Source organism: Vicia villosa, linkage group LG6 (genome assembly GCF_029867415.1).
Source record: "Vicia villosa cultivar HV-30 ecotype Madison, WI linkage group LG6, Vvil1.0, whole genome shotgun sequence".
In the NCBI taxonomy this organism is placed as follows: Eukaryota; Viridiplantae; Streptophyta; class Magnoliopsida; order Fabales; family Fabaceae; genus Vicia; species Vicia villosa.
The window spans coordinates 158,388,247-158,408,076 of NC_081185.1; the positions used below are offsets into that span (position 1 = coordinate 158,388,247).

Genomic DNA, 19,830 nt, shown 5'->3' on the forward strand with positions numbered 1-19,830 from the left:
TCCATGCATCCATAATTTTCTCCACAATGATGCCCGACTTGACCAATTTTCCATCTTCACCTGCAATCTATTTTGTCCCCACCGCGGAAAATTTAACCTGACTTCTCACATTTTTTGTAATATGGCACCTTCAAAGTAAGACATAAGAAGTAGGAAATACAGTTGCAACCAAATTCGTTAATGTTGTATCTCGGTCGGTAATAATGACTTTCGAAATATCTTCTTGATCCTTTAACATTGATCTACAAACCTGCAAAGCCCATGCAAATTTGTCTTCTTTTTGCACTCTAGAAATGTAAAACCAACAAAATATGTCTTCTCAGTCGATGTAACACCAATAATTTCCAACAATTAAAGCATGTACTTGTTGGTCTTATACGTTGAATCAATTATGAGCACGGTGGGAAATGTATTGAACAATTTAATGGAGTCAGGATGAGTTCAATAAATATCTCTTACTGTAACCCTATCATCACCTCGTTGGTGCCTACAAACATAATTGTTTTCATCTAGAAGTTTCAAGAAGTGTCACATCTTGGTTCGATCGCCCTTAATCGCTAATTTGGATTGATAGCGCCTATTGTAAACTTGCTTGATATTTGATGTATTCTCGGGTCTTTTGCGCTTCAAGGTTGCAAGTATGTTTTTGGGTGGTACCAAGCTCAAAGTCATGTCAGAAACACATGTCTTCTCATCCGAAAGGAGCCGACATGCAATTGGATGATCAACCAACTTTTGACTTAAATCATGGTTGTGTAAACCACATATCACATTAAATCTCCATTTGTTATTTGCCAAAAGGTAACCATGCAACCTAAATGGGCATTCACATTTTCTTGAATCGGTATCGTCGCGTTTCAATTTTTGGATACGACACATATATTTCCCACTTCTTTCGCATGTCAATGTCACAAATGCATTTCTTTTATCCGTACCATTATCGGACCTTCCAATCACAACATTGAATCCTAGTTTCGTAGCTTCCGTACGAATCCAATGCAACATGTCTTCACGTAATTCAAACTCTTCTCCATTTTCAAAATGCTCGCAAATATCTACCACCTTTGTTACAATAGGAGATACGAGTGGTGAAACAACTTGAGATTCATTAGGTTTGAGAATGTTATCGGGATGCACCATACCTAATGTAATAGAAAACATAAAGCTTATTAACACTAAGTTATTAACAGTTCTATTGTGAAAATAAACATAGACAAAAACCAAAAATGTAACTCCGGTTTTGTTCAACTACAAATCGAAAGTATACATCCATTCGGTTTTCGCGTGACCTATTTCCAAATTCAAAAACAGCATAATGTAAGGAGTGGGGATTGAAAAGAATAAACTTTACCTTAAATTCCACTTCCTTGAGCTCCTTTTGATATGATGAATCACAAAAATGAATATTTCAAGTAGTAAATGGATTGAGAATGGAATGATCTTTGAGAGGTTTAATGGAAAGAAGAATAAATGGTGTGATCAAAAGGTGACCATGCTAGTTACTCTTTTAAGCTTCATGTAGTTGCCATAATACTGAAAATATATTTCCGGTTATATATGAAATGACGAGGTGGCAAAAAATGTCTCTTTCTGCTCTACTAACTGAGGTTATATTATCAGTTCTAAACCAGAGATATATCTCCGGCATAATTTTTTACAATTTGAGGGTCTAGACCACATTTGGTCTGTTTTATGTCAATCAACTCCACATGACCCAACGTATAAAAGTCACCTCATGTGAAACACAATATACACTTTTTTAATATCAAATTTTCACTACACTCGTATAAATGTTTTCGCATTGAGAAAATAAAAAAATAATTATAAAAAAGAAAAGAAAAACTACACTTAATATCATCTTTAATTGATATTTATAGTAAATATTAAAAAGACATCAAGTGTTCGTGAACAACCAATATATTCCAAGACACCATTAATGTTTTATAGTTATTAATTAATATTTTATCTGTTCATTATTGAAGAGATATTTTATGGATGATAGTTGAATTGAAAATTTACGTGATATAAATTAATTTTATAATTTTTTCATACATATTTATAAAAGTAATAATCCAACTAGAAATTTACATCATATAATAAATATAGAGTTATTAAATTGCAGTAAAATTATATATTAATGTTATGTGTGCTAATTTAGTAAAATCAATTACTAGAAATTTAGTCGATAAAAAAACGAAGGTGTGATCTTGATTATTTGTCTCAGGTTTGCGCTGTAAGTCCTTGTTACTATTACTCACTCCAAAATCTAGTAAGAAGTAGAAGAAGAAGTGTGTTGAGGGGGGTGCACACACGCACGCGTAGGTGATTCGAAGAATCGGCGTTGATTCACCGCGGACCCGAATATTCTCCTCTCTCAACTCAACTCAACTCTTCTACTAACTTTTTTCTGTATTTCATTCTTTCAAAACCCTCTTCTTTTGATTATCATATACTATGGAGGATGCAATTAGGGTTTCATCCCCTTCTTACTGGTTGGATGCTTGCGAAGATATCCCTTGTGACGATTTCATTGATTACCATGTTTCTTCCGTCGTCTCTGACCCCAACCAACAACACCAACAACAATCCATTAACAATAATAATCAAGATTTTTTTGGCGGTATTGATCGAATCTTGGACAGTATCAAGAACGGTGCTGGCCTCCCTCTTACCGTCACTCCGCCACCACCTCTCAGTGATGACGATGCTAACCTCTCTAATGCGAAGAATCAAGGTAACAACACTGATGGTGGTGCTCTTGTTGATCAAGATGAAGAACGGTTCAGCAAACGAGCTCGTGTTAATGTATACGACAATGAGAGAAGAATCAATCATCAAAACAACAGTAATGGTAGCAAGGAGAGGTTTGAGAGGTGTTTCAATGGTAGGAAGAGGCCGAGGGCTCAAGATTTCAAGAAAAGGGATAATTCTTCTAGTGTCAGGAGAGATGTTAGGGGTTATTGGGAGAGGGATAAGTCTTCTGGTTCAAATGATTTGGTGTTTCGGTCGGGAACTTGGGAGCCTGATCGGGTTCGCCAAGATAAAATGATTGTTGATATCAAACAGGAAACTAGTGATGATAAGAATATCGAGCAGGTTAGTAAGGAGAAGGTTGTTCCTGAGGAAAAAGCTAGACAGTATCAATTGGATGTTCTTGAGCAGGCAAAGAGTAGAAATACTATAGCTTTTCTTGAAACTGGAGCTGGGAAAACCCTCATTGCTGTTCTTCTTATTAAATCTATACACGAGACTTTAAATCAGCAGAATAAGAAAATGCTTGCAGTCTTTTTGGTTCCTAAAGTTCCACTTGTTTACCAGGTAATGTACATTCTCACAACCTATTTAGTGTGTGTCTATTCTTGCTGTTCTAGTTCTCTGTCTAATTACAACTAGCTGAAATTGTTCTTGGCTCTTTGTCAGCAAGCAGAGGTAATCCGTGAGCGCACAGGATATCAAGTGGGCCACTATTGTGGAGAAATGGGGCAGGATTTCTGGGATGCTCGAAGGTGGCAGCGGGAATTTGACACTAAGCATGTGCGTTTTTCAACTTTCTATTTAAGATCATTCTGTTTTCTCTCTTTCATTAACTTCTTTGATTTGGCGTGGCCTTTTGTATAGTTTTTCTCAGGTTGCATATGTGCTTTGTATATACTCCTATCCACTTCTTGGGGTTAGAACCTTGGGTGTCTCCGAGTTATAATTTATCCTAAAAACTAGAAATGTGTACTTATTGGCTTCTTTGTAACCCTCTTATAGCTGTGAAGATGCTAGTTAAACACATTCATACGAAAAAGACACGACTCTGTATGAGTGTGAAGATTTCTTTAACTTCTTGTACTGCAATTACTCAATTGGTTATTTGTGCTGTAGGTTCTTGACTTCTATCCAGCTGTGTTTTTGACTTCTTGTACTGCAATTACTCAATTGGTTATTTGTGCTGTAGGTTTTGGTTATGACTGCTCAAATACTTTTGAACATTTTGAGACATAGCATTATAAAAATGGAAGGAATCGATCTCCTGATTCTCGATGAATGCCATCATGCTGTAAAGAAACACCCATATTCCCTGGTGATGTCCGAGTTCTACCATACAACATCCAAAGAAAAGAGGCCATCTGTATTCGGAATGACTGCTTCTCCTGTTAACCTTAAGGGTAATTATTAAGGCACTCAATTGAACTAGGGCCCTTCACTTTTACTATTTTTTTTGTCTTCATGCCACAATTTTCTTGCAGATTGAACCCCAAGTTCAACAACTTTCTACTCTTTTAAGTATATGTGATCAACATTTTGTGTTTATGGTATATTCAGGTGTCTCCAGCCAAGTAGACTGTGCAATAAAGATTCGTAATCTTGAAAGTAAGCTAGATTCAACAGTTTGTACCATTAAAGATCGCAAAGAACTGGAGAAACATGTGCCTATGCCCTCTGAAATTGTGGTGGAGTATGATAAAGCGGCCAGTTTGTGTTATTTACATGAGCAAATAAAGCAGATGGAGGCTGAAGTTGAGGAAGCTGCAAAATCTAGTTCAAGAAGAAGCAAATGGCAGTTTATGGGAGCTAGAGATGCTGGAGCTAAGGAAGAGCTGCGCCAAGTATATGGTGTTTCTGAAAGAACAGAAAGTGATGGAGCTGCAAACCTAATTCAGAAGTTGAGAGCTATTAATTATGCACTTGGTGAACTGGGACAGTGGTGTTCATATAAGGTACATACTATTTCATGGAGAGTGAGGAATCATGAATTTTATAGCTATATATATAATTTCTCTTTTGTTTTCAGGTTGCACAATCTTTTCTTGCAGCTCTGCAAAATGATGAAAGGGCAAACTACCAACTTGATGTCAAGTTTCAGGAATCTTATCTGAGTAAAGTTGTGTCTCTTCTGAAATGTCAACTGTCAGAGGGTGCCGTTTCTGACAAAAACGATGGAGTAGATGACTCAGGTAATAGTGCAGCTCACAATGGGTCTGATGAACCCGAAGAGATTGAAGAAGGAGAGCTTCCGGACAGTCACGGTGAGCCTGGTTCTTCAAATGTTATAATGGCTAAAATTACACGTGTTGAATGGTTCATAGTTTGTTGTAGTTTATCCTGATAAGTTACTAGTATGCATGAAAAATAGGACTCTTCAGAAAATTAGACAATATTTGACAATATTTTACATGTGTCTTAGAATTTGGGTTATGCCTAACTCATCCAAGGTGGGGGCTTTCCCCATTATAAAAATTTTGTTGGGCTATATTTTATCCAATGTGGAACTTTTAACACCGCCCACTCCCTTCACGCCCAAAACTGGACATCTAGAGCATGACTCGAGTGGGGCCCTACAATGGAAACATGATAGAATATGGCCCAGTTTGAGCTTAATTCAGCCCTTACAATACCGTTTTGTAAGGTTATTGGGGGCCTCTCGTTATAAACTCTTTTCAGGTCTTCACTCTTTTATATATGGGACTTGGGTTTTTTCCCCAATACTATTGGACTTGAGGCACAGATATAAATGGTGGGTGTCCTAGATTGATAGACTCTGATACTAAATATTTAGGTTGGTCCAAACTCATCCTTACAAAATCAGCTTTTAAGGTAAAAGCTGTCCCCAATTAATAAACACACTGGCATTTGCTATATCTCATCCAATGTGAGACTCTACACAATGTGTCAAAGCATTCATATTTTGTGTGCATTTGTGCATGAACATTAAAAAGTTGGACACTTGGCGGTACCAATCTCTGAATTACGTCACATGTTTAGTGACATTCTGCTTGTTGTCACTCACCATGTTTTTATCCTTGATGTCTCTATTTTACACTTTGATATATAAAGCTATTTAAATTTAAATACACCTATGGTTGAGATGGAATGTAGTTTGGTTTTCTAATTAAGCTGGTGCACTTTTGTATAGTTGTCTCTGGTGGGGAGCATGTGGATGTCATAATAGGTGCTGCCGTGGCCGATGGCAAGGTGACCCCTAAGGTGCAGGCTTTAATCAAAATACTCCTCAAGTATCAGAACACAGACGACTTTCGTGCAATCATCTTTGTTGAGCGTGTTGTGTCTGCGTTAGTTCTACCAAAGGTTATATATGTAAATTACATGCATAGTTTGTTTTGGTTGCCTCAATTGCATAACCAAGATCCTATTGGCCCACTGTTTATTAATTTTGCAGGTTTTTGCCGAGCTTCCATCTCTTAGTTTTGTGAAGTGTGCAAGCATGATTGGTCACAACAATAGTCAGGAAATGCGGACCCACCAAATGCATGATACGATTGCCAAGTTCCGTGATGGGCGGGTAAGATTTATATCTTGCTAACTTGACTGCACAATCAGATTCACATGGGGAGAAATAATCCCTTGTATTTTCCCGATCTCATTTTACTCACATGTAGGTCACATTGTTAGTTGCCACTAGTGTTGCTGAAGAAGGACTTGATATCCGACAATGTAATGTTGTTATTCGCTTTGATCTTGCAAAGACTGTTCTGGCATACATTCAGTCTAGGGGGCGTGCTAGAAAGCCTGGGTCTGATTACATCCTAATGGTTGAGAGGTAATTGCTATGGCTGTATCATCTGTTGGCGTGTTGTTCAAGTATTGTTTTCTAGAGCTTTGCTAAGCCAACAAAATTAAAACCTCTCTGCGATAGAATTGATTATGTTTGGCCGCTGGGTTTTATCCTTCCTTGGATGGCCTGTTTTGGTACTTATGGTTTTGTATAAGATTAAGTCAATGATCTGCTATCATACCATTGGTTCTGTCATGGTGAAATATACTTCACCAGTGTAACTAGAAATGGCTTTATTATTTTTTGGGTGCTTTTAAACTATTATTATCATTATGACTTCCCTCCAATCATTGATTTTCTGTTCAGATTTTCTTTTTGGTTGAGGTTCTTTGGCAAGGGGATTTCTTATATATTTGTTGCAAGTGAGGTCCAATAATTAGTGTGGGTTGGAACTTGGAAGGTAAACTGAAACTGTAGCCTAGTCGTCCCTTAGGATGTGGACATGGGATCACGTAGTCTAAACTATGGGCCACTTTAGGCAAGAATCACATTTGATTGTGTCAGAATGATTTATTTGCAAAATATGTTGAGTTTTCAATCAATAATTAGTTATGCTGTCAAAGGTTACTGCTTTTCCTTTTCCAGCAGTCATGCAATAACTGAGGCTGAGAATTTTTTATGGATATGGCCACTTTAGGCAAAAATCACATTTGATTTGTCAGAATGATTTATTTGCAAAATATGTTTTGAGTTTTCAATCAATGATTAGTTATGCTGTCAAAGGTTTTCATCTTTTATATTTTATACCTGGTGTTTTATATGACAGTAGGGGCTGAATAACTGAAAACTATTTCCACCCCCTGGATTGATTTGTATTGTAAATAGGGGAAATTTGTCACATGAAGCATTCCTAAGGAATGCCAGGAACAGTGAGGAGACTTTGCGGAGAGAAGCAATAGAGAGAACAGACCTTAGTCATCTGAAAGACACTTCAAGGTTGATTTCTGTAGATACCCATCCAGAAACAATTTACCAGGTGAAATCCACTGGTGCAGTAGTTAGTTTAAATTCTGCTGTAGGACTTGTCCACTTCTACTGCTCTCAGCTACCTAGTGACAGGTGCTACTTTCTGTTTGAGATTGTTGATTTGCTTCACTACCTTTTGTATTTTGAGCTTCAAATTATGATTTGGATGTCATCTATTCATTATCCAGATATTCAATTCTTCGTCCCGAATTTATTATGGAGAAGCATGAAAACTCCGGAGGCCCCACTGAATATTCTTGCAGGCTTCAACTGCCATGTAATGCACCATTTGAAAATCTGGAGGGTCCTATCTGCAGTTCAATGCGCTTGGCACAACAGGCATGTCATCATTTATTATGAACTGCCTAGATTTTGCTCATCTTTATAAACAAGCGCTGGTTATTGATTTGGTGTTTTGCAGGCTGTTTGTCTAGCTGCTTGCAAAAAATTGCATGAGATGGGAGCATTTACTGACATGTTATTGCCTGATAAAGGAAGTGGGGGAGAAAAAGAAAAGGCTGAGCAAAATGATGAAGGGGATGCACTTCCAGGGACTGCTAGACATAGGGAGTTCTATCCTGAAGGTGTGGCCAATATACTGAAGGTTGGTTCATTCTGCAAATTATATGTTCTAAATTTTTATTTTTGTGATGTGAGATTTTTGGTATATTGTTGACCGAACAGACAAGAACAACCAATGCCTTTTCTTACTACTAGATGGGTTTGGCTAGATGATTCAAATGACAATATAATGATATCTACTGTGTACTTAGAAAATTATATCTAATGTCAGATCAGTTAAATCCAATTCCTTTTAATGACCAGAACGCATTGTCGATTATTACTTGTATGTAAAGCTTGTGTTATAATATCTGCAATCAAATGCTGTGAGCTTGAAGAAGGCCTTGGAGAAGAATCATCAACAGAACTCCTAGTATTTGGGGTTTGGCATAACTTAACTCTACAAAACCAACTTATAAGGTGAGGGATGCCCACCACTGATAACCATTATTCAGCCCATATTAATATCCAATGTGGAACTCTTAGGAATAAAGAAGATAAATAGTGAATAATTGCGATCTTGATTCTAGAATTCTAGATATTTCCCCCATACAGGAAATGAAAAGAACAAGGATGCTTCTACAAATGAGAATGCATCTACTATGTATCTGTGCCATAAAAAGTGTGCTTTTATTGGACTTCAGTTACAAGAGGGGTTTTGTTCCTAGCTTCATGTTTTTGCCAATACAGCTCTTATCTTGAGTTTATTGCCTTGCCCAAAAATATCCACTGTTGCTCAATGCTATCTGGATTTTCAGGGAGAATGGATCTTATCCGGAAAAGATGCTTGCAAGGACTCCAAATTGCTTCATCTTTATTTGTATACCATAAAGTGCGAGAATGTAGGCCAGTCAAAGGATCCGTTCTTGACTCAGGTTTCAGATTTTGCAGTACTTTTTGGCACTGAGCTGGATGCAGAGGTAGTAGTTTCTATCTGTGCTACTACTTTTAGATCATTTGTGGGTATTGTAACTCATTTTCTCCCTCTCTGACCGCATTTATTTGTGTAGGTGTTATCGATGTCCATGGATCTATTTATTGCTCGAACCGTGACTACCAAGGCATCTCTTGTCTTTAGAGAGTCAATAGATATCACTGAGAATCAGGTTGATAGATTAACAGTTGTTTATACTTTTTTCAAATGTTCATAAGTTTTAAATATTTTAATTTCTGAAAACTGGAAGAAAACTATTTTTTATGGAATGCAGTTGGCATCCCTGAAAAGCTTTCATGTAAGATTAATGAGCATTGTCTTGGATGTGGATGTTGAACCATCTACCACTCCTTGGGATCCTGCAAAAGCATATTTGTTTGTCCCAATGGTCGGCAATAAGTCTTTAGATCCTATGAACCAAATTGACTGGCATCTGGTTGAGACAATAATTGGAGCTGATGCATGGAAAAATCCCCTACAGAAGGCTCGACCAGATGTTTACCTTGGCACTAATGAGAGAACTTTAGGTGGCGATAGAAGGGAATACGGATTCGGGAAGTTGCGTCATGGCTTGGCTTTTGGGCAGAAGTCACATCCAACCTATGGAATCAGAGGAGCTGTGGCCCAGTTTGATGTAGTGAAAGCTTCGGGATTGGTTCCTAACAGAGATTCCGTGCAAACACAAAAGCATATCAACATGACTAGCAAAGGAAAATTGATGATGGCAGATACCTGTACCAGTGCAGATGATCTGGTAGGGAGAATTGTAACTGCTGCTCATTCAGGGAAGAGGTTTTATGTTGATTCAATACGCTATGAAATGTCAGCAGAGAATTCTTTCCCTAGGAAAGAAGGTTATCTTGGTCCTCTGGAATACAGTTCATATGCTGATTACTACAAGCAAAAGTATGATGTAGAATTCGCTTATACATTATATTAGTCTTCTAGTATTTTCTCTTTTGTTTAAATTTTCTCTTTATCATCCAGCAAGCCTCCCTACTCCATTTTTTCTTACTCTTTTGTTTGTGTCTTGAAATATGTTACTGATAATATGTTAGCCACATTGCACCTATAATGTTGTGCAGGAAGACCAGGAAGCTAATCTTAATCTGTAAAGGAGGCATCTGTTGTCACCTCCAATCGGAATGGATTTATCAAGAATGTTCCATGGAGAGTGACAATAGCATGTTGATCCTTCCAGATTACAGAAGCTTTTTGTCTCTTCCTGCATAACTCAGGGTGCATATGGCTGCTGGTTTTCTGTTAGATACGGTGTTGATTTGGTTTACAAGCAGCAACCTCTTATAAGAGGGCGTGGTGTATCATACTGCAAGAATCTTTTGTCCCCTCGATTTGAACACAGTGAAGGTGCTCTCTCATAATTCCTATTCTACAACTATTAAGTTTTTCCACAAATTTGTAGATCTTATTTAACGGGGAATGTTGCACTATTGTAGCACACGAAGGTGAATCCGAAGAGACTCATGACAAAACTTACTATGTTTTCCTTCCTCCCGAGCTATGCTTGGTACATCCACTGCCTGGATCACTCGTTCGTGGTGCTCAGAGACTGCCTTCAATAATGAGGAGGGTTGAAAGCATGCTGCTTGCAGTTCAGCTTAAGAATATGATAAATTATCCTGTTCAGGCTTCAAAGGTATCTTCCCAGCTCAAGCTAGTTAGCTTTTAATTCTAGTTTCTGCAGTTAACCCATGCATTCTACATTAACAGATCTTGGAGGCCTTGACCGCTGCCTCTTGCCAGGAGACATTTTGCTATGAAAGGGCTGAGCTTCTGGGAGATGCTTATCTGAAATGGGTTGTTAGTCGCTTTCTTTTCCTAAAATATCCACAGAAACATGAAGGCCAGCTTACTAGGATGAGACAACAAATGGTCAGTAACATGGTATTATATCAGTATGCATTAAGTAAAGGTCTTCAATCATATATCCTAGCAGATCGCTTTGCCCCATCCAGATGGGCAGCTCCTGGGGTGCTGCCTGTATTTGATGAAGATACAAAGGATGATGAGTCATCTTTATTTGACCAAGAGAAGTCCATTTGTAAGATTGAGATGATGGATATCACTGATGGGGTTGAGGATGAAATGGAAGATGGTGAGCTTGAGAGTGATTCAAGTTCTTACCGAGTTCTGTCCAGCAAGACACTTGCAGATGTTGTGGAAGCACTGATTGGAGTGTATTATGTCGAAGGTGGTAAGAATGCTGCTAACCACCTTATGAAATGGATTGGTATTCACATAGAGATCGATCCCGATGAGATGGAATGTACAACAAAGCCATCCTGTGTTCCAGACAGCATACTCAGGAGTGTTGATTTCGATGCTTTAGAAGGGGCTCTAAATCTTAAGTTTAAAGACAAGGGTCTGCTGATAGAAGCCATAACTCATGCCTCAAGACCATCCTCAGGAGTATCCTGTTATCAGCGGTTGGAGTTTGTTGGTGATGCTGTGTTGGACCATCTTATAACTAGGCATTTATTTTTCTCATACACAGACCTGCCTCCAGGACGTCTGACTGACCTTCGAGCTGCTGCTGTAAACAATGAAAATTTTGCACGTGTTACAGTTAAGCACAATCTTCACCTGCATTTGCGACATGGGTCCAGTGCCTTAGAAAAACAGGTTTTATTTCTCACCAGTGATTTCGTTTATTAGTTAGTACTTGGAGATGGATCATGTACCCTACATTTCTTAGTATCTTGAGCAAGTTGTTGCTGATCCGTTGGGGTCTATGGTCTACCTGACATTGCACTTTTGATTGTCTACAGATTAAAGAATTTGTGAAGGAAGTTCAAGAAGAATTATTAAAACCAGGGTTTAACTCGTTTGGTCTTGGAGACTGCAAAGCTCCCAAGGTCCTTGGTGACATTCTTGAATCTATTGCAGGGGCAATTTTTCTTGACAGTGGGAGGAATACTGCTGTCGTTTGGAAGGTTAGCACCTAGCTTTTAAGCATATAGACCCTTCCTATATATATTTCTTTTCTGTCAAAATGTTTGACGGATAATATTATTGGTTTTTTTAATTTCCCCAGGTTTTTCAGCCTCTTTTGCATCCTATGGTCACACCAGAGACTTTGCCAATGCATCCTGTGCGTGAGCTGCAAGAGCGATGCCAGCAGCAGGCCGAAGGTTTGGAGTATAGAGCTAGTCGCGCTGGGAATTTGGCCACTGTTGAAGTATTCATTGATGGAGTGCAAGTAGGGACTGCTCAAAATCCACAGAAAAAAATGGCACAGAAATTAGCTGCTAGAAATGCCCTTGCTTCTTTGAAAGAGAAGGAAGTGGACAAAATTCAGGAGAAAAATGATGAAAACGGGACAAAGAATGGGAACCAGACATTTACTAGACAAACATTAAATGACATCTGTTTGCGAAGAAACTGGCCTATGCCATTCTACCGGTATGAAATTATACTGTATAACTTGAATATCACTTTGAATGGCTTTGCTTTAATGGAGCTAAAATGGCCCGACTTGATTTGTAGGTGTGTGAGCGAGGGTGGTCCTGCACATGCCAAGAGGTTTACATTTGCAGTGCGCGTGAATACTACTGATAAAGGTTGGACAGGTGAGTGTGTTGGAGAGCCAATGCCAAGTGTCAAGAAGGCCAAAGACTCAGCTGCTGTTCTTCTCTTAGAACTAATAAACAAATTATACTCGTGATAGATAGATAGATAGATGTAGTGTTTATTATTCACATTCTATCTTGTAGTAATATTAATCAACTTGTTCAAACTACCATATTCCAGTCAAATGGAGTGGGTAAATAAATTATAAACCACCATATATGAAAGTTGTATCAATGATAAAAATATACAAGTTATAATCTACATTGCACTTTTGGTACTAGTATGAACCTGAGCCCCCATACTTTTATGTTAATGAACACTCACCACAGCCAGTATCTTGTAACTGAAGAGAGGATTGTATAGGTGCTTAAAACAAGTAGTTTCAAAATTCTGTTTAATATTGTGAAAACATTTTTTTTTTATTTCATCTTTTTTAGTGTTCACCTCAAGATTATTTTCTCTTGTTAACAACTAAAAACTAATACTACATTCTAAGAAATAAAAATAGAAAATGCGATAATAAACTGATCTAAACTTTGTTACTATGTTTTTGTAGGATATATTTTTGAAGCAACTCATTTAAATTCTTGGCTGATAATAGATATTGTTTATGTTGCAAGCATAATTATGTGTTTGGTTTCACATAAATAACAGAGATTAAAGGGTTCAATTAAGAGTTTTGGGAGTTGGTTTTTGAAGGGTTTTAGAGTGTTGCATATAAATCTTGAAATGCGTGTGGCATTTAAAAAAAAAAAATACTAAATTAGCATATAAAATCATATTGTTTTTTAAATATATCAAATACATTTCAATATTATGCAATTGTCCAAAGCCTTCCCCTCCAAAATCCTTCTAAAATCAAATCATAAATAGAATAGTTTTACACCATCATCTAATAGAAATTTATTATGATTCATGTCATGTTACTAATTTAAAAATACTTGACTTAGTGTAATACATGATTGATTATTGGTTTCTCTAAATTATATGAACTGATTTTGTCCTATCAAATGTGATTTTATGAAATTAAGTGTACGTTTTCCCCCTTTAATAATGTGGTTAATAGTTATAATCAATTCTCCACTTATTCTTTAGAAATTTAGTAGTTAATATTTCACTCTGACACAAGACTATGGAATAAGATAACACAATATTTCAATCTGACACAAGACTATGGAATAAAATAACACACTGATAAATAACATATAGCCAAATCATGCATCGAAAATTGGAGGATTCTATATGAGAAGTATTACATATCAAGCAACGTCGATAATCGTTTTTCACTTGATGAATCATTCAAGTGGTATAATATTATCCAACTAAATTAAAAAATAATAATTATAAAAGTGTAGATACTGCTGATCAAAACATAATTTAGAACTGTGTAGATTACAGCTTATTCTGATTAATTAATGGAGATTGGAGAACGGCATTCTTGTCTATCTCCTCAAAGTGTGCAGAATATATTCCGCGTAAAGATCCCTGCACCAAATCATTGATATGAAGATATTAGTAGAAGAAGAAGATATGATGCTGATTGCAGAACAATGCAACATTTGTTACAGATATACTGACATTGAGTGCTGGATGGCTTCAACAGCAGTGCTTGGAGGTAGAAAATCATTCACTGCCACTTCCTTGTTCTCATTCTTCTTGTCTTAGCAGAATGTTAAGAAAAAACAACAAAATAAATAAGTTATTTGGAAAATCATAAACCAAGATTGTTATGCTAAGGATACAGTCTTCAAAAAAGCGTCGAATTTCCATGATGCGATGAGGTGCGAGTTCTTTGTAGTCAGTAAAGTGCTTATATTCTGGATCATCAGCACATACTGCAATGATTTTATCATCCTTCTCTCCCTGATCAATCATCGGCATGAGTCCAATGGCTCTTGCCCGCAGGAAACAACCAGGAAGGACTGGCTCTTGCATCAGAACCAGGACATCAATTGGATCATTGTCTTCGCACAGTGTGCGAGGGATGAAACCATAGTTATGAGGATAAACAACCGACGAATACAAAATTCGATCAACCTGAACAATATTCACATGTTAAACAGAATAACCTAATTGCAGCATTTCAATAAGCAAGCAGGAAATTGGTTTATACCTTGATTAAACCAGTTTTCTTATCAAGTTCATATTTGACCTTGCTTCCTTTAGTGATCTCCACAACCTGCACCAACCAAAATTGTTTCGCCAATTCGTCTCAAACGGAAACATGTTTTCGAAAGGAAATAGATGATGATGATGAGAACTTACACAATTGAAAATATGGGGAGCTCCAGGTCCTGCATATTGAATAGTAGAAATTGAAATTAAGATCATTTCAAACCATATTTTGAAGATATGAAAAAGAATAAAGATGGTGTACCGATTTCGAGATCATGCCAAGGGTGTGCAGCTACTGATCTCCTTGACAAAGATGAAAGAATCCTTTCATTCAAACGTGGAGCTGGACGGGATTCTTGAACTTCTTGAACTTCCTGAACTTGTTCATCGTGATCACTCATCTTTAAATCAAACACATGAATGAATAAATAACCAAATATCAAATATCAAACATGTTGCATGCAATAGCAGAAAAAATAATGATAGAGAAACACACACCTTGGTTGATAAAGTGTAAATGAAAGTGAGATTGGAGTAAGTGTTACTTATGATTGATTTATATACATATTTATACGTGGGGAGACTTTGTCACCATGCAACTTTATAGGAGACATTTACGCTTACCATTCCATTTGTTTTGTCTAAATTTATTCATTTATTCATTTTTCTTATGGTATTAATTCTTCATCCTCACAACACCGAAATGCATGCTAAACTAACCTAATATATTTCCAAACTTTTTTTATTTAGAAAGGAATACTATTGATATCTACACAGTCTAGAGTCATTATTCTTACACAACACACAACTGAGAATCAAATTAATTCTATTATTGTTGCACCAGTTACCACTATTTTTATGCTAAAACTGTTATAATTGGACTAAAATAATTTAGCCTATTTATATTTTATTTTGCAATTTTTTTAAACTTTTATGTTATATTATATTATTAACATAATTGAAATTCATATCTAAGATTCGTTTTGGATAATGGAATATATGTATACTCCCTCAAAAATCTATGTAAATAATATACACCATGGTTAAGAAAAAGATCAATTTTATGTGCCTACAAGAAACTAATTGGACAAGTGAAAAGGCGAAAGAATTAAACAACTCAGAATTTAAACTTTGGTACACCAAAAAAGTTAGAGAAAAAAATGGGATAAAGACCAATTTGAAAAGAGTGGAAGAAGAATATTGTGGATGTGAAAAGAATAGCAGATAGAACAATAGCCTTGAAATTCGTAGTAGAACAAGACACTTTCAATGTTATTAGTGCTTATGCAGGTTGGGTTAGCAGATCGCCTTAAGGTAAAATTTTGAGAGGATTTATAAGACTTAGCTCAGAATATACCATAAGGAGAGAAATTTTCCTAGGAGGGGGATCTAAATGGACATGTAGGAAACATAGCAAGAGGTTTTGAAGGCGTGCATGGAGGTATGGTCTTGAGGAGGTAAATGTGGAGGATAAATCCATGAGTTTTAGTCAGCTTTTGATCTTAATATAGCTAGTATTTGGTTTAGAAAAAGAGTTGAGCATCTTATCACATTTAAGAGTGGGGTGACACATTCTCAGATAGATTTCTTTCTTAATAGAAAAGCAGATAGAAAGATTTGCTTGGATTGTAAAGTTATTCTGAGAGAGAAAGTGAGTTTGACTATTCAACATAGAGTATTGGTTATGGATGTAGGAATTAAGAGGAGAGCAAAGAGAAGAAGTCACATGGGAGCGCCACTAATCAAGTGATGGCCAAAAAATACAAATGATATGTGAAATAAGATGACCTACAATATTAAAAAAATAGATAAAAAGATGTTAGGATAATCAAAAGCTTTGAGACTTGGGGGTAAAGAATCATGATGATGTAATGAGTTTCCTCATCATTTATATTTTCTCTAGGTGTGCCAAGTCTTGTGAAAATATTTTTGACTAAAAACATAGTTACCACTTTGGCATCATTTGTTCGTGTTGCCATTGCGTTGCCTCCTCAAGATGGACTCTCATCGTGGCAAGATTTGATGCCTGCAGCGCCTATTAATAGTAAGGTTGAGGGCACTTCTTCATACACTTTCACTATTCACTAAATTTCCTCTCAAATTATCACATAATCTCTTCATCTTTTATCATTATTTTAGCTCCTTGAGTTTTATATTTGCATTTTATCAGTATAATGGCTCCGAAAAGTAGTAGCATTTAAGGTTCCACCAGTGCTACTGCTACTCTATTCGTGTCATATAAGTTCCTGTCATAGGAAGACTGCTAGGTACCTGCTTGTAAAGGATTTTATGTGCATTTAAGAAAGGAACAATGGTCTAAAAAGTTTGCACGAATTTCCTGAGATGCTTGATGAATTGGTGGAAAGAGGGTAGATGAAGCTTTGATCTAGAAAGTTTGCACGAATTTCCCGAGGTGCTGCTTGATGAATTGGTGCAAAGAGGGCGGAAGAAGCAAAACAACTTGATCAAAGCTAGCAGCCGTACTATCACCACGCAGATGCACATGCTTGAGGTCACATACAGTTGGTAGAAGTTAAAGAGGAACAAAGGATATCTTTCTCCAACCCAAGAATACCATCAACACTGAATCCTCAAAGATAATTTTTCAAAGGCAATATTTTTTTTGAAGAGAACTTTTTTTGAAAGCAACAAAGTCGCAAAAAAACTTAAAGTTTGGTGTTAATGGAGAGGTGTGTGATTCTCAATTTATTTTAAAAAAGTCCGATACTGACCTATGGACAAACGAACAAATTTAGATCATTTGATCTACAAATGATTTGGCGAAATTTCATTTAATACAATTCACAAGCTGAGGTCCAAGTTAATTGTACAACAATGGCGACCAAATGTGTAGTTTTAAGTTTTATCAAATGTAAATGACACTCACAAATTATAGAAGTCTCACACGAGATTTGAATATTGCACATGCATGTGGCTGTTCAAAAAAGGTAATACCTAACAAATCTCCTTACAAGAATAATGTTTGGCATAGGATAAGAACAAGAACAATTAACTTGAAAAGTGCAGCATTAATATTTTCTGGTTAGTTTGGAGATAAAACAATTCTAACCAAACACATCCACTATTGACTCTGATTTAAGAGGGAAAAAGGGCATGAAGAAAAGCACATTGCTCAAGTAGCAAAGGAAAAATTGCAATTGGCTACAATATAGGTCCCCTAAAAGAACCTACTCACAAACATTTTTTCACTCTCAACGGATATGTCATAAACTTGTCAATGCATATAACAGGGTGTTTGGAAGAATTTGATATTACAAAAAAATAAAATCATTCTCTTCATCTCAAATGAATGATCCATTTATATGAAAATTATTCTAAAATAATATTAATACCATTCATTGGAGAAGAAATGATCTTTACAACATGAAATTTAATATAACCAAAATAACACATACATGGCCTAGATACATAGAAAGTGGCTAGGTTCTGGACGTATTAAGCAAAACATAGAGCAGGATGTGACCTTAGTCAACAACATATATGATTTACTTAAAACAAAACATTAAGTGTAAGCTGTAATTTTAGACTCAAATGCGAAGAAAGAAAGAGAGAATTGCTTATGTTATATGCATCAGAAATATATGAATTCAACTAAAAAGACGTAAACATCATTTTAGTTAAAACCAATACCATCCATCCACTGAACCACTGAAGGTATCCCGGGCTGATATTCAACTAGAAACATAACCACAGTTAGCCGCTAGCATGACTGTATTAGATCCCCAATTACATTTCACTCCCAGCAATATCACGGTTTGTGTTGAAACTTGAAACCTTACAATTTAGTTATAAATGTTTACAAGAAACAGAATCAAATGCTCCTGTTCACTGGTTCAAGTGCCTCTACAGTTACCACACTATTTCCACGGATTACCTGCAGAATAGGAATGAATTTAACAATGTTCAATCTCTATAAGCTGCTACACCTAAATTGATAATGCAATCATAATTTGAGGACTTACCACCATCCCTATATCATTCTTCTCATTGCCATTGACCTCCACAGTATTGTCAACAACCAAATTCATAAATTGGTCAAAGCCACGGAGAGTACCAACAATCATACGATTCGCATTCAGCTTGACTGCAAGATATAATAAAGCTCATTTCAGTATAACCCCTCACCAAATTATAAATCATGTTTTCAGATAAGAAGCACCAAATTATACACATGAAGTATGAAAATCCAATTTGACGAGAAAGAAAGAAGATAATAATAATTATTAGAAGAAAGATAGTTACTTTGAAGCTGTTTGTCCATGTATCTGCCAAAATAAACACAACAAAAAAAAAATCATATTAATGTCGATCAAGTGAAGAAGAAATTGAAAAGCTAGGAAAAATTGAAGTGAAGTGAAAGCGGGTACAAGGCTTACTTCTTCAAATCCGGAGGCTGGCCTGACCTGCTCATGGTGAAGAATGGGGATTGAGAGAACGCAGAAAGGAAGAAGATGAAGAAGATGATCTGAAGGAGCTGTAGCTCAAACCCTAATTTTTTTGGGTTTTGTTGGAGAATGATATGTTGGGCCTGGCCCTAGAAACTTTTTATCCCGGCCCAATTTGATAATTAAAGCCCAAGTTCAGTTTTATAAGTAACCTCATTTCAATTATTTCAGTTTTTTAAAGTATAGATACTTGATCATTTGATCTAAGAATTCAGTTTCTTACTATTAGTAGTTGTGAAAATACACCAATTCATGTATGTCAACAACCTCTTGAACTTTTCAATTATTTTGAAAACATTTAAAATAACACCAAAAGCAGAAGGAAAGTTAAATAATGCCAATTGAATCTTGAACCTTGATATTAGATTCCTAAATCAAAACATATTTATAAATAGACTTTCTACTAAGGATCGAGAATTTACCTTGCCACCCCCAAATTATACATATCATCCCCTCAAATTTATGAAAAGATTAAATTGTCCAACTAATTTTCATTACCACATTTTCACAAATTTACAGATTTTTCAAATTCTCTGACGATACCGGAAATTTGGTAAAAACAAGTAAGATTTATGGTATATTTTGTGATATTTACGGTATATTGTATTGGAAATTTCAAAATTTTTGGTACTTGC

General features: G+C 36.3%; 4 protein-coding genes across 4 annotated transcripts; 1 reads left to right on the forward strand and 3 right to left on the reverse strand.

The window, feature by feature from the left end:
* Positions 1-528: 528 nt before the first annotated feature.
* Positions 529-1,140, reverse strand: LOC131615125 (uncharacterized). The gene has a single exon (XM_058886622.1). It carries the CDS (start codon positions 1,138-1,140, stop codon positions 529-531), a length of 612 nt encoding a protein of 203 aa, XP_058742605.1.
* Positions 1,141-2,194: 1,054 nt separating this feature from the next.
* LOC131610791 (endoribonuclease Dicer homolog 1-like) lies at positions 2,195-12,897 on the forward strand. The gene is made up of 20 exons (XM_058882840.1): positions 2,195-3,318; positions 3,421-3,534; positions 3,944-4,154; positions 4,312-4,706; positions 4,781-5,015; positions 5,903-6,075; positions 6,167-6,289; positions 6,387-6,547; positions 7,388-7,621; positions 7,717-7,867; positions 7,950-8,132; positions 8,848-9,009; positions 9,100-9,195; positions 9,298-9,929; positions 10,291-10,391; positions 10,481-10,680; positions 10,755-11,666; positions 11,813-11,977; positions 12,079-12,446; positions 12,531-12,897. The coding sequence occupies exons 1-20, from the start codon at positions 2,455-2,457 to the stop codon at positions 12,706-12,708; spliced, it is 5,658 nt and encodes a 1,885-aa protein (XP_058738823.1). The 5' UTR covers positions 2,195-2,454; the 3' UTR covers positions 12,709-12,897.
* A 952-nt stretch (positions 12,898-13,849) lies between these two features.
* LOC131610792 (soluble inorganic pyrophosphatase 1) lies at positions 13,850-15,377 on the reverse strand. Its single transcript, XM_058882842.1, has 7 exons — positions 15,228-15,377; positions 14,992-15,130; positions 14,880-14,908; positions 14,728-14,793; positions 14,357-14,651; positions 14,193-14,274; positions 13,850-14,099 (listed from the first exon to the last, which is right to left on the reverse strand). The coding sequence occupies exons 2-7, from the start codon at positions 15,128-15,130 to the stop codon at positions 14,057-14,059; spliced, it is 654 nt and encodes a 217-aa protein (XP_058738825.1). The 5' UTR covers positions 15,228-15,377; the 3' UTR covers positions 13,850-14,056.
* A 2,837-nt stretch (positions 15,378-18,214) lies between these two features.
* Positions 18,215-19,262, reverse strand: LOC131610793 (probable small nuclear ribonucleoprotein G). Its single transcript, XM_058882843.1, has 4 exons — positions 19,127-19,262; positions 18,993-19,015; positions 18,713-18,834; positions 18,215-18,624 (listed from the first exon to the last, which is right to left on the reverse strand). Exons 1-4 carry the CDS (start codon positions 19,159-19,161, stop codon positions 18,562-18,564), a joined length of 243 nt encoding a protein of 80 aa, XP_058738826.1. The 5' UTR covers positions 19,162-19,262; the 3' UTR covers positions 18,215-18,561.
* Positions 19,263-19,830: the final 568 nt, after the last annotated feature.

What these genes read in the sequence shown, in the direction of transcription:
- LOC131615125 (XM_058886622.1), bottom strand. Translation starts at nt 1,140, where the DNA reads ATGGTGCATCCCGATAACATTCTCAAACCTAATGAATCTCAAGTTGTT.
- LOC131610791 (XM_058882840.1), top strand. Translation starts at nt 2,455, where the DNA reads ATGGAGGATGCAATTAGGGTTTCATCCCCTTCTTACTGGTTGGATGCT. An exon ending in GACAGTGGTGTTCATATAAG is followed by an intron (nt 4,707 to 4,780) that starts GTACATACTATT and finishes TTTTGTTTTCAG; the next exon opens with GTTGCACAATCTTTTCTTGC. An exon ending in TACATCCTAATGGTTGAGAG is followed by an intron (nt 6,548 to 7,387) that starts GTAATTGCTATG and finishes TATTGTAAATAG; the next exon opens with GGGAAATTTGTCACATGAAG.
- LOC131610792 (XM_058882842.1), bottom strand. Translation starts at nt 15,130, where the DNA reads ATGAGTGATCACGATGAACAAGTTCAGGAAGTTCAAGAAGTTCAAGAA. An exon ending in AGAAAACTGGTTTAATCAAG is followed by an intron (nt 14,652 to 14,727) that starts GTATAAACCAAT and finishes AATATTGTTCAG; the next exon opens with GTTGATCGAATTTTGTATTC. An exon ending in TCGACGCTTTTTTGAAGACT is followed by an intron (nt 14,275 to 14,356) that starts GTATCCTTAGCA and finishes CATTCTGCTAAG; the next exon opens with ACAAGAAGAATGAGAACAAG.
- LOC131610793 (XM_058882843.1), bottom strand. Translation starts at nt 19,161, where the DNA reads ATGAGCAGGTCAGGCCAGCCTCCGGATTTGAAGAA. An exon ending in CAGCCTCCGGATTTGAAGAA is followed by an intron (nt 19,016 to 19,126) that starts GTAAGCCTTGTA and finishes TTATTTTGGCAG; the next exon opens with ATACATGGACAAACAGCTTC. An exon ending in CATGGACAAACAGCTTCAAA is followed by an intron (nt 18,835 to 18,992) that starts GTAACTATCTTT and finishes TATATCTTGCAG; the next exon opens with TCAAGCTGAATGCGAATCGT.